At 33.1% G+C, this 15994-nt stretch overlaps 2 protein-coding genes across 5 annotated transcripts in view; one reads left to right on the plus strand and one right to left on the minus strand.

Moving 5' to 3' along the window:
* The window catches only part of LOC111003671 (CUGBP Elav-like family member 4), a 398713-nt gene that overhangs the window by 27401 nt on the left and 355318 nt on the right, over positions 1 to 15994 (minus strand). For all 3 annotated transcript variants that reach the window (XM_045629618.1, XM_022274300.2, XM_022274302.2), the window contains one exon: positions 8946 to 9025. In XM_045629618.1, coding sequence (XP_045485574.1) covers positions 8946 to 9025 — 80 coding nt within the window. The remainder of the gene's footprint in view (positions 1 to 8945; positions 9026 to 15994) is intronic.
* LOC123689468 lies at positions 12551 to 14881 on the plus strand. Of its 2 annotated transcripts, none has more exons than XM_045629619.1 (3): positions 12551 to 12840; positions 14106 to 14404; positions 14865 to 14881. In XM_045629619.1, exons 1-2 carry the CDS (start codon positions 12580 to 12582, stop codon positions 14238 to 14240), a joined length of 396 nt encoding a protein of 131 aa, XP_045485575.1. In that variant the 5' UTR covers positions 12551 to 12579; the 3' UTR covers positions 14241 to 14404; positions 14865 to 14881. The 2 variants fall into 2 exon arrangements, with proteins under 2 accessions (XP_045485575.1, XP_045485576.1); XM_045629620.1 differs by having other exon boundaries at positions 12551 to 12816.

Genomic DNA, 15994 nt, shown 5'->3' on the forward strand with positions numbered 1-15994 from the left:
CATTTCTGAGCTCGGGATTTGTCGGATGAACTTTTATTAGCCTAGCCTTTGGGCGGCCTCATCGTTTAGATGTTATGGAGGTACGCTAAGATAAAATTTACGGTTCAATTCTAATTCGCAATATTTTTTATTAGCACTAACTTTTATACAAGGCATGCTGTTTTGGAACACGGAGTTTATTGTTCTAGTAAATTGGAAGCTCGATGCTTTGTTTTGATTTATTATCGAGTTTAGACTTAGAGACTGGGGTATAAATCCCTACAGGAAAGTTAATATAGCCTAAGAATAAGTAGAAAGAAATATGTGGATAATTTCAAACATTAAAAATACGCTGTGGTACAAAACAAAGTCATTTAAATAAAACTGTCAGGATTTTGTTAGGACCCCCTAACCAGTCCGTATAAACACGTATAATGTGATTACAAAACGTACGTAATCCTAAACAAATATAGCTTGTCTGTCTTAATTTACTCGAAATGTGTGTTTGTATGAGGAAATAAAATTCGTAAAAATGATTCCGTTGTTCGAAATCCCATGGTTATTAAATGATTTGATCAGTTTTTACTTAAAGGTTATAAAAGTAGCGTTACTATATTACTTATATAGTTACGCTACTTTACGTATTGCAAGAGCTTATTTATCATTAAAAATAAGTACCATTAATAATTATCATTGTAATTTAAAAAAAAATAAAAAAATATAAATCACAAAGAACGGTTCGGTGGCCGTCGATACGTAATCTTATACTAAGTCCTGAGTACATACCTCAATGTAGTGCTCCTTATTAGGACGAAAGGTACAAAATGACGTCAGCCGTAAGGATGTGGAGAAATTGTTAGTTTGGGAACAAAAAGAGGTTAGACTGATGTAGAACTTGCCTTACAATAATAGTTCACGCACAAAAACACTCACTATAAGTCTTAATGGAGGACGTAACTATTGGCAAGATATGCACAAAAACAGTATATATAAAATGCAACTAACTTTACCCAACTAAAGCTCAACAACGACTCATTGACAATGCGCGGATCAGCCGAGTTAAAATATTTTTGGGATCACCCTCATGACCCTCAGCAAATTTTATGAAAATAAAAATGATTCTATTACGAACAGATTCAAACTAAATATTTTTACATGTAGGACTTGATATAATTTGGGGGACTTCAAAATAACTACTACTACGTACCAGATTATAAAAGAAACGATGAAAAGATTTATTGATCATTGGCAGAAGCTATAAATAATTGTATTATTAGAAGTATCATTCGTAATTTAAAAGATATTAGGAAGATATAATGTTAAACTAATAATAACTTATTTATTTCAGATTATATCCATATATAGTTAGAGTTAGTTACAATTTAATCTTAGTTGCTATGGTACGGGTAGTAAACAAAACAAAAATAAACGTTTTGTGTGTTATCTGTCATCAACACATTTAGAATGTTATTAGTACTATGCCTAACACGATGCATCAATGTTTTAATGCCCCTCTTTCTCCGAATTGTGGTCTTAAAACCAGGTCAATATAAAAATACAATTTGGATAAAAATGAATAAAAATGTCACAATACAGTGTGACGTCTCTGTATATATGTTAGCGCGAACGTGATTACAACACATGGGACGTACCCTAAACAAATATGTTGGTGTCTTTGTTTAAAGAAGCTTACAAACTCAATTAAAAAAGTGGCTGTGTTTTAAATCGCAGCATTTAAGTTGTCATTGTAATATGAATCTTAAATGTTAAATTATATATATGCGAAGTTTCGTCTTACACAAACCTAGGAAGCCACTTTGCTGTTTTATTGAATCACGTGTACCATGTCAAATTCTCATAGAACTAATTAAATTAAAAATAGTCCATTATTTCGACTTAGAGTCCTTCAAGAAAAGAGCGTATTAATTCTTAAAAGTCCGGCAACGCACTCGCGAGCCCTCTAGCATTAAGTGTCCATGGGTATCACTTAACATCAGGTGAGCCACCTGCCCGTTTGCCCCCTCTTCTTTAATAAAAAAATACATTGTAAAGAGTAAAAAAAGGTTAAATAATGTCATTATTTTAAGTAATAAAGTTAGTTTATGGAAGAGCTGGGAACCCTGATACAGGTATTTTTTACTTAAGGGTTTCCAAATCTTACACTTAGGAAAGAAAATGTACTTAAAATGAATAAAGACTTTTTATTATTATTATAAATACATAAATTTATGTCAGGTTTAGGCATATTTGCACACAATCAATGTAATTAGCACGCGTTCCGCGCTTATAAAGGACGGGTTTACACTGTTTGCTGTGTTCGCAATCTCTTAATTTCGCGCCCCGCTGTAAGCCGAGTAAATAGTCGCCTTAAACACTTTGCCGTAATGAAACTTTGAGTGAATCTTGTTTATGTAACTGTCGTTATATTTGTGGCTTGATTTAGCAATTGATGTAAATGTTTATAAGTAAAATACAGGTCTGTAGAATCTAGATGTAATAAAATAATATTGAGCGGGAAACTACACATTCAAATAAAGCTGTTTACTTAATTAATTAATTTATTTTATTTATTCACACTTCGTTGCGAAGAAACACAAATGACACAATACATAAAAATTACAAGGGATGCAACGGGCGGCCTTATCGCTAACAAGCGATCTCTTCCAGGCAGCCGTAGTAATTTACTTATAACATTCTTTATACGAATCAACGTTTTCATTAATTTTCAGGAATAGCAATCACCTACATGATTTGTCTATCGGTCACGGCGTCTCGGGTTCAAGAGGGTAGGCGCTAATCAAAGATTTAAGTTTTCACTTGGTAGATATTACCGGTAACCTTGGTGACGTTTCTTTGAATACAAAAATTAAATTTTGGCTACAACGCTTGAAGCTCATCGACGCATAGGCATGCCAAGGTCAGGTTGGCTCATGAAGGCAGAAGATAATTGAATCTTATTGTATTTTAACGTTTGTGATAGGATGAGGGTAGGGACAAACGGACAGACACGGACGGTGATAATTTTTTATTATTATTTCGGTTATCACTGTATTGGTACTTATGTTTTCTTTACTTATTATCTTATGACTCAGTTTTATTTTGTTGTGAAACTATATGAAATATATTTTTTTGAGCTTTGGGATTTGCTCTCAAATTAGATATTCTTTTATTTAATAATAAATTAACTATTTGTTTATATGGTAAATATTACCACGTATAATACGTTTGGTAGGAAAGCAAAACTCCTCCTGGCGCCCAAATTTATTTATTTAAGTTAATTATAAGATTAGTTTCATATATTTTATCAATGTATTTTGCTAGCTTACTTGTTTGAGGTCCCTTTTATAAATATCCTAATAAGTGCCATTTTGTTTTATTTAATGTTAAAATCCCATAAAACGTTCTTTGTAAAACTTTACAAACACAGTATGAATGTACCTAAGTAATAACTAGTCATATGTATTCAAAACCGCACTAAAAAATAGACATCATAGTAAAATAACGTATCTAAACGGTTGTTCAAAGATCGTAAATTGGTAATTTACAATTGCATTAGTTAGGATCGATAAAGCATTACAAGTTAAAATCAGTTAAGATTCGATAAAAGCGATAGACTTATTAAGTCCACAGAATTCACTTATAAAAAACCCGTCGACTTTAAATCTCTTCAAATCTCGAGATCCATCTGAGATCCCTTTATAGAGCTGTCAATTTATGAAAAGAAAGCGAAAGTTTAGCGAATACCTTTTTGCCTTTGAGTGATTTGCGTTAAAATTCATTTTAATGCAAATTTCATCGTTTTCATTGTTCGGGTTAGACGTGATTATGAATAAATTTATTTATATGCTAAACATTTTAAGTCTCATTACGCTTGTTTATAAAATAAATACAAATTTGAATGTGGGTATATATTTCGAATATTATATAAGCAGTGTTGGCCTAGTCAGCGTGCGACTCATACCTGAGGTCGTAGGTTCGATCCCGGGCTGTGCCCCAACGGACTTTCTTTCTATGTGCGCATTTAACATTTCCTCGAACGGTGACGGAAAACATCGTGAGGAAATCGACATGTCTTAGACCCAAAAAGTCGACGGCGTGTGTCAGGCACTGGAGGCGGATGACCTACTTGCCTATTAGATTTAAAAATGATCATGAAACAGATTCAGAAATCTGAGGCTAAGATCTAAATAGGTTGTAACGCCACTGATTTATTTTTATTTTTATATATTTCGAATAAAATGTTTGTTTTAAGAGAAGCGTAATTAATTCTATCGCGTTTAAATTCCGAAGTGGACGCCATCAGTATAATATTAGTTTGATTCTTATACCATTGGTATTATTATTAAATGTACTTATTAAAGATATTAAGGAGATTATCAAAAAGTTAAAAAACGACCTTATATTATACGTATAAATATTATGAGAAGGCATTTTCATTATTTTTAAATATTTTTTTTATAAGTATTTATCTTGCAACCAGTCCGCTAGACTATGAGCAGATGTATTGAGAGCTGTTAGGCATTCAGAGCAAAAAACCGTGTCTATCAAGACTTAGGTTTTGTCGCCTTTTTTATTAGGTCTGGTCTTGCCACGGAATTAAGAGTTAGTTTAGTATAGCTTATTATTATTATTTTTTAAATAAATATTTAAAAAGTATTATGAAACAAAGCCGTTGTAAGAATAACTGTAAATTAGCACCTACATGTAAAGCACTAAATCCGACGTAACTTAGGTAATAAACCAGAATCTTATAGGCGTGTCTTTATAGCTTAGGAGTAAGAAAAGTAAAGTGTATAGCATCACTTTCTTCTTTTTTTGGATGGGTATGTTGTAATTCGACATTAAACATAGTTGTTAATTATAAACGTATCAAAATTTAATAATTAATGCTTGCATAAATATAGTAGTCTTAAAATTTAATCTTAATGTAATTTCACAAATGATTTAACACACTTTTTTAAATAGTAACAAAGCACAATGTTTTCATAATAAGAACAGTAATAAAGTTATTAAATTGAATTTAAAAATAATTAATGGATCAAAAGATATTTATCCCATATGTTTGGTGATCTCCTACACTAAAACCCGTAGTTCTAAGCCATAACAAGCGAGGGTTAGATGTAATCGTATAAAACTACGCAGATTGCGAACGAAGACGGGAGCGTAATCTAGCCGTCCCATAAAAAGACCCTAGGAAGCCTTATTAAACGAAATAAGTATTGTTTTCATAAAATATTTCTAGCCTTATTCGTCTTTGCTACAACAATAATGATTATTATAGTAACATGATTCGTTTCTGACTATAATAATTTGTTTTTAGCGTTTTAACCATAATTTAGAAAGGCAATATGACTCCTTAGTTCAAATCTAGAATATTTCTCGGACTTCATTATTTCTATAAAGTTACATATTATATTCTCATTTTGATAGGCTGGTTCTTAAGTTTTTCCATAAATTGGTTTTTAAAAATTGATAATAAATTAATTATCAATTTTTAAAAACCAATTGGGTATATATGATATTGATTGTATTTGATTGGACGCGTAAAAAAAATGAACTGCCCTCTCACCCTGTGTTAAGTAAATTTAGGCCAATATACAACTTCTTAATTGAATAATCATTTGCATTAAGGTTTGTATAAATCAACTATTTGGAGGGAATATGACATATGACAACTGACACATTTTACGTTGACAGTTAAAAATTGCATTAAATTTGACATATACTTAAAGCTTTTAAATTGATAGGGATTTACTAGTCACCCCTAACATACCCCTGTATGTGCACCGTAAATGATTTTTCATGTTGTAAGTTTAAAAAGGTTCAACAATACTTATGCATAGAATTGACATATCAAAGATGTCGATATAACAATGAGTTACCTTTTTTTAATATTCATCAATCATAAGGCGGATCAATCATTCAGATCCATTAGCGAAGTTAATACGTTCACTTGGCGGTTACCTTCCATTAACTCTTTTCTTATTAGTTAATGCTACTTTCCAACTTTTGCGAACGACTATTTTTTCCTTTTCGTTCCAAGTTCTTGAAGATAGAAAATACTTAATCATATCTTGAACTTATCGTCTATTATGTAATAGTATACCTTCAAAGCTTAGTGAGTACGAACGTAATGCTACTAGAGGTTATGGTTTGCTGAGCAGGAAAAATGTCTGTTGGTTAGCTTCAATTTGGCACTAAATAGAATACCTGTTTTTAATTAATACTAATGAAAGAAATGCCGGCGACGTTTGGTTGAGCTCCAAAGGTCGCCGATCAACCAAACAAAGTGTGTATAAATAATTAAATTAAATGAAACGGATTCTTTTTCGTGATTGAATGCTACATAACCTCAGAATTTCAATATCGTTAGCAAGCTTTATTATAATATTTGAAAATTTAAAAAAACTTTTAAAAGATGTGTAGTAAAGTCAAGAGTATTTATTCATATAGGTAACATAATGTACACTTATGAATGTAACGGAAAAAAAAAAGAAATATTAAATGAATCTTATTTTACATTTACTGCCAGTTCTCAAATCAAGGGCGTAGAACGGAAGAGAAGAACTGGCAATAAACTCCCCGCCACTCTTTTTAATCGCCAAGTTTTTTGTTAGTAGTAATTTTGTTACATCTGCTCGGTGATTTTTTCATTCTGAAGAGAGAACAAATCAATATTTACACCGAATACAAGATTAAAGCAATGAAAATCGGACAAAAGCATCATTAAGAGGAGTAGGGGCAAATCCGGGCAACGGCTTTGTGCAAGGCTGTAAGGGAATTATCAGCTCGCTCCGGCTCCCAACTCGTTCATAGCGGTCTCAATGGGTACGAATTAATATTTTTGTGTAATCTGGTTACGTTTTCAAGTATTTTTTTTAAATTAAGGCTTATGTAATAATAAATATAGATTAAATATGTCTAAAAAACAAACTTGCATGTCTTATGAACATCATAAAAAACATTCTACAGCGTAGTTTCTATTCTACGAAAAAATACTTGTTTAACAATATTTTTTGCTTTACAGAATATTTTATATATATTAATACTATTACATTAAAATATAGAATTTCTAAATTGAAATAGCAACATTTTTGTATTAATTAGACATGGTAACATAAAGCCTACTTGATTTCGTTTAAAAAGCACGCTTTTTTTAGAACACAGGCTGAAAATGTAGACGTATTTGTACAGTCGCTAGTCTCAGGACGTACTAATTAAAAGTTAAGCGGCTGGTTCGGACAGTCAATTTTGGAGTTTTTTGTTGAACCAACACACGGCACTTGTAACTACAACGAGAACATTTGTTTGTCAGTTCAAAATTGCCTTAGTTTTGCGATTTTATAATGAAATGCAGTTTCAAAACTGGTAAATAATTATATAGACTTCCGGCTGATAATTTAAGAATCTATTTTTAAGTTTTAAGTTACTTTAAATGTAATAATAAAATAATCTAAAAGTTCGCTAACATACGCTATTTATGCTAAATCTTAAAGAATATTAGAGTATGTACAACAAATATTAAAATACAAATAAAGAAAAAGGTGGTGTGTCTTTCGTAATAATACAAATACATATACCAAATAGAATAGAAATAAATATTTTAGTGTCTCGCAAATAACTATATATAACCCTAGAACGCAAACAATTCAGTATTAAAACAACAAAATAAAATGCCAAAACACGAAGTGTATACAATTTTATACATTTTAACACCAAAAATAGAGCAGATTTATTGTGCGTTCACATATTTTTCATAACATATTTCGTATATTTTCGATACAAACTGGTTAGTTTTGCGTCTGGCCGCATGTCAAACGAAGTTGCAGCTATTTTATTTTCACTTCCGATGTTAGAAGCTTGTTATATTTGTTCCAACGCGATAACTCGCATCGTGCACCATATTTTTGGTAACTTATTTCATTTGATTTTTTTTAAACTACGGAGTTAATGATTTGTAACGGTCGCGAAAAGTTTTGAAGTACGATTAATATAACTTTAAAAAAATCTAGTTAATTTATACACCTTCAATTTAAATTTCTCTTTATACACAGTCAAAGACAGTTCCAGTATGAAAGGATTTTTTTAAACTAAATACATAAAGTGATTTACTTTAATTTAAGACTATTGAGTTAATGAAAGTTTCCCCTCTTTCTGTAAATAATACTCAATATAAAGTATGCAATAACACTTATTTCACTTTTAAGCAGCTTCTAACCTTCTAGTTGTCATGTTTGATTGTTTGGAGGTAATCCTAGATATGTAATTCAATAACTGAAACGAATTAATTAATAACTTTTTAATGACCTTACTCAGGTTACGGTAATTAAAACTTACATATGAATTGATAACATCATATCTAAAAATAATTCAATGTTACGTACAATATACTTCAACCACAATATTGAGTACGATAAATATGACAGCAAACAGTGTGAGGGAGGATTGCTCCCATAATTATGTCGCTGTCAATAATATTGCTATCAATAAAAACACCATTATGAGTTCCGTTTGCACACAATTTGTGGAAGTTGACGTGTTTACGCTTGTCCACTCTGTAAATACGATTCAACACTGTTTCGTTCGACGTATGTTATGTGCGGCAATGTTGTGTTAGGGGTGTAATTCACATGTTTAATTTTAACTTGGAGACATACTTTTTAAGGATTTACTTTATTATTTTGTAAAATTGCTATATATCGAAGCATAATGAGAATTTAATAGAAATATTAATTTATTCAAAACTCTGTAATTACTTTTTCTGTAAATTGTAAAATTATATGCTTGGTCTATATATCCTAAAGTAACTGGTAGAATATATTTTACTATTAGTATATGTGAATACAGAAATAATGCGTTTCCAGCTATAGCTCCCTACAAATTAGCCCAAAACGTACAGATAAGCGCAACAAATCAAGCGGCTGTCAGCCTTGGTATTATGTATTCTAGTGCATAATGCTACTCACAGGCATAGTCTGACTTCCGTGAAGTTGTGTGATAGCTTGCTGGGCTTCCTGGTGTGAGCTGAACTTCACGAATGCGCAGCCTGCAACAATACACATTATATCAATCGCCTGACATGAACAGAGTTTATCTTAACCAACAGCTTATACTATATCACACACATACACATTATAATATACTTCGTCTAATTATAAATAGATTTAATGATATGCAATCTTATCTCATATAAAATATGATAATCAATTTAACTGGCACTTGTAGCTGTTATAGAAAAAAAGAAAACACACTTTCATTTAATATGTTCCTTTAAGATACTTGTAATTATATATAATTCTATTGATTAATCAGGTATTATATTTCATTGACAGTTGTATTAAGAAGACATGAAGTGGTAAGCAAACGAATAATTTTTATTAGGTGTTCATAAAAGCAAAGCAACTCAACTTTTCAAATCCATCAACCACGAAATAGAATTCCCAATAGATTTTCGTTAGAAGCAAAAAGTTCAATCCATTCAATTTCCATTCGTCTAAAAGCGAATGTTGCGAACAAAAATAACGCGGGAAAAAACGAAAATCTTAAACAACACCGCGCTGGGATTATCGCTCAATTTTTCAATAACAAGCTGTCAGCCGTCGCGGATGGTAGTCAGGTCATATCAATCTTGGTGCAGGTGTTGGAGCGAGATAAAAATATAAACTAGCGAGTGTGAAAGAGATGGATGTCATGTCCGCTTAATGACGACTGATGGATCCCGGCTTATGATCATAGGATTACCTTTACTCCGAAGTTGGAAGTAAATCAGTTACCGAAATGCGGGCTGATCTTTTAGAAATATTAGTATCAGGTGCTCGCTAAATTAGGGAAGGATCGTTTTACTCGGGTCTTTTTATTCAATTTGCGTTGTGTAGTGAAATTTTACCTTGACTCGATTTTTAGGTATGCCAGAATCTTTTCGCATATAAATCAATTTTACCACAGTCCTACGGATTTATTAGGTTACGTCAGAATTTCTTTCAAGGTTAGTACAAGAATAGAATTAGTATTCGTGCTAAAGTTAGTCCACTTCAAGTCAAAAAAGTCGGCTCATATTCAAGAAGTGTGAATAATATTAATTAGGAATTTCACGACACATTTTGTAATTTCATGAAAAAAAAATTTACCTATGTGAATTTTAAAGTATCATTAAATATAGACATAGACATATAGACAAAGACATATTATTTATTACAAACAAAACACACAACATAGCAGTAATCAAAGAGAAAAAATTAAATAAAAGATATAATGAAAGGTATATTATTTTTTTTCCTTTTCCCATTCGGTTCGTCTCAAGCATGTATTGCGTTTGTGCTGTGGCTGTAAATGGCCCTGACTCAGCATTATGCTGAAGAGCATACATACATTTGCTTATAATGTTTGTCTATAACGTAATCCAGTCAACAAGCGAAGATTATAAACAACCTATAGAAAAATACAGAAATAGAATTACCGACGCTGTCCTTTCCTGGCTTTGTTAATTTCGACATCGAACCGAACTAGAGGCTTCAGTTAACGAAAAGGAAATTAATAAAGGCAGATTTTCCGCAGTGCACTCATGCCTACTTTATGAACGTGAAAAAAGGCACGCCCGAGAAAAAGAGCACAAAAGAAATTACGCCGGTATTGTGTCTTTTGTGAGGCTTTCCGCGGGAATTATGCCTGATTGGTTATGGTCGGGGCTCGACTATTCGCTTTCTTCCAATGTGCTCTGACTATTGACATATTGTTAAATATAAACGCGCGTTTATCTCTTTGGACAATTGATCTGCTTGGAAAATAATAAATCTTATTTTGGTGGACTACAAAAAGACAATTTTGTAAGTTGCTAATAACAATATACGCAAGCATTATACCTGCCCGTCATAGGCGAATAAGCAATAAAATCTGTATGCCTCCATTATGGTGTGTAAAATGAGAATGTTTTCAAACTTTAGTTTTACAGAAAATACGTTTTGAATTAAGTAAACTTAATTCTCCTAACTTGAAGAGGGCGATTTTCGTGTTAAAAACTATTAATTACACCCCCATTGGTGTTTCAAAACTTAACGATCCCGTAACTTAAACCATATAAAACAAGCTAAATTATCCCGACTAGCATGTAAAGGAGCGTAATAATGCTTTATAGCCAGTACTTAAGGGCTCATGTATAAATCTTAAGGGTCTATCTAATTAACTGCCTCGCTCCAAGGTGCTGAAGATTTAACCCCCGTCTCAGACTACTAATTAAAATATTTCTTTATGAAAAAATGTTTTATTGCCCGCTTTTTGGATGAAAAATTGGATAAGTAATTTTGTTACGCAAAGTCATGAATACCATAATTTCAAAGCTTTTTTAGCAACTAGCTGTAGGCCGTGGCTTTGGGCAAAAGTTCATCCGAAAAACATAATTTTAAAGTATCCTTCAAGTTTGCAAATGTTAGGTTGAAGTTTGTACGTGTATCAATAAAGATAAGTACTTTCATATAAAACTAGCGAAGCCCCGATCTCGTGGTAGTGGAAAGTCTATTAAGCCGGACTACACATATATTTTTGTTATGATAACACAACACTGGCTACTATACTGTTCCAGAAATTATGAAGCTCTTTATTTTAAGTGAAATAAAATACAATATTTCAAACTTAGAACTAAAAATAAAATGAAAAACTTGTTTCAAATCTTGATGTATTTATCATAAACAGAATTAGATATAAATACATTTTGTAGGCAACTATGTACACTTGTAAATCAATATAAAAACAGCCTTCTATCTAAATCTACAATACGAAGTAAATACCATTATCACCAATAACATTATTTTCTATGTTCTATCGCATAAAATAGCGCGAACATACGGCTTCCAAATAAGCCGGTAAAAGTCTTTCACTTCATAACAAATTCATATTACATTTGCCTTATATTAAAAAAGCATCAATTTGCGTCAACTCATTTGTTATTCCAATATAAGGTGAAATCTCCTAAACAAAATCTATTAGGAAAACATCTCTTGGGGCCTTCAGATACTTCTTTAAGGATCTTAAGTGTATGGATTTAATATTGGCAAGTAAATAAGTTTGTATTTTGTTTATTCGCTAAGTATTTTCAAATATATTCGGGACATAAACCGAAGACAGAATTATAGTCTATTTTTGTATGAAAATAGATTTAACGTTATTTCAGTGAAAATATAATAAGCTGTAAAAAGTCAAGTGACGTGTAGCAGTGGGGTATACTGGACTAAACTGGTTTTCAGGCTATAAAAGCACGACGCGCCGTATGGTCGGGTGGACTTCTTCGACGCTCGCACTAGATATAGGACGTTACTATTGTTGTTGAATTTGTGGTTAATTTCGTGTAATTTAATTTGGTTATTTTTAGTAATTTTATTTGTTAATTTCTTACTTCAGTAGTGGGATTCGTTCTCATTTCTGATTAGTTTAAATTAACGCCCACGTGGTTTTATTTTAGTCAGTTTGAAACGCGAGTGATATACGTTTAATAAAAATAATGGAGGGTAGGCGGCGAACACGTAAAAAAAAAGACGGTGTGCCCGTCTCTGGGCTTGAAGAAACTTTACAGTCGATATTAAACCGTCAAGCGACGCAAGCGACTGAGCTATGTCCACCAGTGGTGTCACCACAACTGTGCTCAGCAACACCACCGCGAGGGGGTCGGCCCTTTGCACCGACATGCGCAACACCATCGGATTTGCTGCTTTCTTCCTTAAGCGACACTCGTTACCACCTGGTACTGACGGTTCGCACAATGGTACTGAAAACGCTCCGGTGCCAAGTTCAAGCAGCGCATGCGAGTCAAGCACTGATCTGGTACTTAATCAGGTGACCGACAAACTAGTAAGTGCGTTGAGCACAATTCTGGTAAGATCTAACTCCATTTATATTTCTAATTTTGATCCGTCTTTCAAATATTTCGATATATGGTGTGAGGAGGAAGACTCTGCGCGGTTGTCTAATTATTGGGATGACCGTGAGTGCTTATCTCTGATTGGATATTGTTTGAAAGGGGATGCTAAAGTGTGGCTAAATGAGTGGCTTAGTAATGATCATAGTTGAGAGACAACAGACTCTGATAGTTATCTCATGTATTGCGTGTTGTACGAGGAATGAGTGAAAAGTTAATTGTCGCAGTAGTTATTCGAGGTATTAAGGACCCACAAGTTCGCGCCGCCGCGACTTGTGCTAATTTATCATCGGAAGGCTTAGTTAAATTCCTCTCATTATATACCAAGCCCCTAGAACCGCGCTCTATAATACAAAATCACGTTAAAAGGCCAAATTTGCGAGATAATTTCTGAAAACGAGATAATTTTCAGTCTAATATTAACTGTTCATGTTTCATGTAGGGAAATTGGTCATATACAAATTTTGTGTCCTAAAAAAACTAAGTATGAAACCGCACCAGAGACTCAATCTACAAACAATTCAAGTTCAGAAAAAAGGCAGTTTTCTAATATCAAAATTATTTGCACATTTTGTAAGAAGGTAGGACATAAAACGGAGGACTGTTTTGTTCGACAGCGTTCCGAGTCGAGCGGTAGGCTAAATTAGTTATAGTTTACCGCCCTTATAAAATGTCGTATGATGAAAAATTACGCGTTAGAGATATCATAAAAGATGTGTTAAATCAATAAATAATTAGAGATAGAGATTTGTAAAGAAAAAAAGCGATTCAGATAGGCTTTGTGTCGACTTTAAACTTAAAACTCAAAGACAGTTAAATACCCGCTTCCGTTAATTGAGGACCATATTGTTTGGCTAGGTAAAGCTACCTATTATATTTACCTTGATATGGCTACTGGCTTTCACCAGATAAAATTAAATAAAAAACTTCGACACCACTCCCGAGATTCGTAACACCTGAGGGTCACTATGAGTACATAAAGATGCCATAAGAATTAGGCAATGCACAGGTTGTATATCAACGAATTATATCAAATACGTTACGATTTTACATAGATTCAGGCAGAGCCCTTGTGTGTTGTAATTGTGTATATGACGTATTATTACCTAGTAAAACAATAGAAGAGGGTTTAGGTACATTACATGATGTGTCAGAGATGGGGGTAAGGGTAAGGGACCCAGGCAGGCTTTTTCATTAATTTAAAAAAAAATGTAACTTTCAGACTACGGAGATCGAGTATCTATGCCGAGTCATTAGCAATGGTCAAGATATGAAGACATCGTGCTTTGCGAGGTTGACTCGCAAGGGTGTGCATTTCAATGGCGGCGATTTTGCATTTGTGCCAAGCTGTTGGTAAGCTAGACTCCTGTATGCGCGGACCATATGTGGTTTTAGCGACGTTGTCGCAGGACAGATATGAACTAAAATTAGTCGCTGGTTCTTATGGTAAAGCTGCCGCGGAATACATGTTGCCCTGGCGCGGGGAATGGACCCCTGATGTGTGTGCCGCATTCTTTGAGAGTAAGTAATTTTACTTGCCTTATGTATGTTGATAAATGTTTATGAGAACTGTCATTTTATTAGGACTGCTTATCATATAGGTAGTACCTATTTTGGTAAAGACCTGCGGGAGTCTTGTGTGATAGTAATGGAGTCGCTCTTACTGTTAAAGCAATGGAGTCGCTCTTGCTTAGTGTGATGTAGAGTAATGGAGTCACTCTTACTGTTGAAAGCAATGGAGACGCTCTTGCTTAGTGTGATGTACAGTAATGGAGACGCTCTTACTGTTGAAAGCAATGGAGACGCTCTTGCTATGTAAAAAAAAAATGAATTAATGGATGCTCTCTTATTTCAATTGATATTGTGTGCTACACAATTAGTTATTTTACCAATGTTGTGTCGAAAGTAATGGATGCACTCTTACTTTCGATGAAGTTATGTTAATTTAACGTTATAATAACAAAAATGATGTAATTTTTAGGTGGCGCTGATGATGACAATAGTCCTTCACCACAACCACCGCACGAGATACAAGAGTCATCAGCAGGTCAAGTTTCAACATGCCAACCTGCCTATCATCACACGGGCGAGGACGCACCGTCGTCAGGAGAGGCCGAATAAGCTGTAAAAAGTCAAGTGACGTGTAGCAGTGGGGTATACTGGACTAAACTGGTTTTCAGGCTATAAAAGCACGACGCGCCGTATGGTCGGGTGGACTTCTTCGACGCTCGCACTAGATATAGGACGTTACTATTGTTGTTGAATTTGTGGTTAATTTCGTGTAATTTAATTTGGTTATTTTTAGTAATTTTATTTGTTAATTTCTTACTATATATTAATGGCGGTAATATTTAGATCACATAGCTATCCTAACATTTATAAGCGTTACAGTTTTGAAAAATTCTTGGTGTAGTCATGTTTTGTATATACGAAAATATCTTATGAAATCTGGTTAGTTTAAAATTGAAAAAACGACGTGCTAAGATACAGAAAGTAAAGGAAAATTATCAATGATAAATAATGAAATTTGAGGATATAAAATATAGGTGTAGTAAAAGCAAAAGTCCCATTGTATATAGTTCTAGTGAAAATTTTATTCGTAAGTATCTTCACAATGACAACTAAATATATTCCACAGAGCATTTTTCGTAAACGAATTCTTTTAAAAATTTGAATTTTAAAATAATTTAGAACGAGTAGTTTTTCAGCAAATAGAAGTTGTAGGGGCGTGCAAGTTTACACGATTCTTATTCAGCCAGTTGTTTGCGTACCGAACCAACGCGCGCCAACTTTGCGAATTCACATCAAAATGGAGATGAGCTGAAATTACATAGTCATGACATTTTTACGTGTCGCACGAGATATTCAACATATAGTCACCTAATATTACTTAAAATATCTGCTTCAGTTATATAAATCGAGTCTATGCGGCAGAAACAATTCTCCTTATGTAAGCCTCTAAGCGGAATCTTTAGGATAGAAAGATAGAAACGTTATATTTTATCACACTCAAAACAAAATTCAAAACAGCCATCCAAACATAAAATCTAATAAAAAATTACTGCTTCGTTAAAAGCGATATCAAAAAACTTTTACTGACATCAAGATTTC

This window comes from Pieris rapae, chromosome 9, assembly GCF_905147795.1.
Source record: "Pieris rapae chromosome 9, ilPieRapa1.1, whole genome shotgun sequence".
In the NCBI taxonomy this organism is placed as follows: Eukaryota; Metazoa; Arthropoda; class Insecta; order Lepidoptera; family Pieridae; genus Pieris; species Pieris rapae.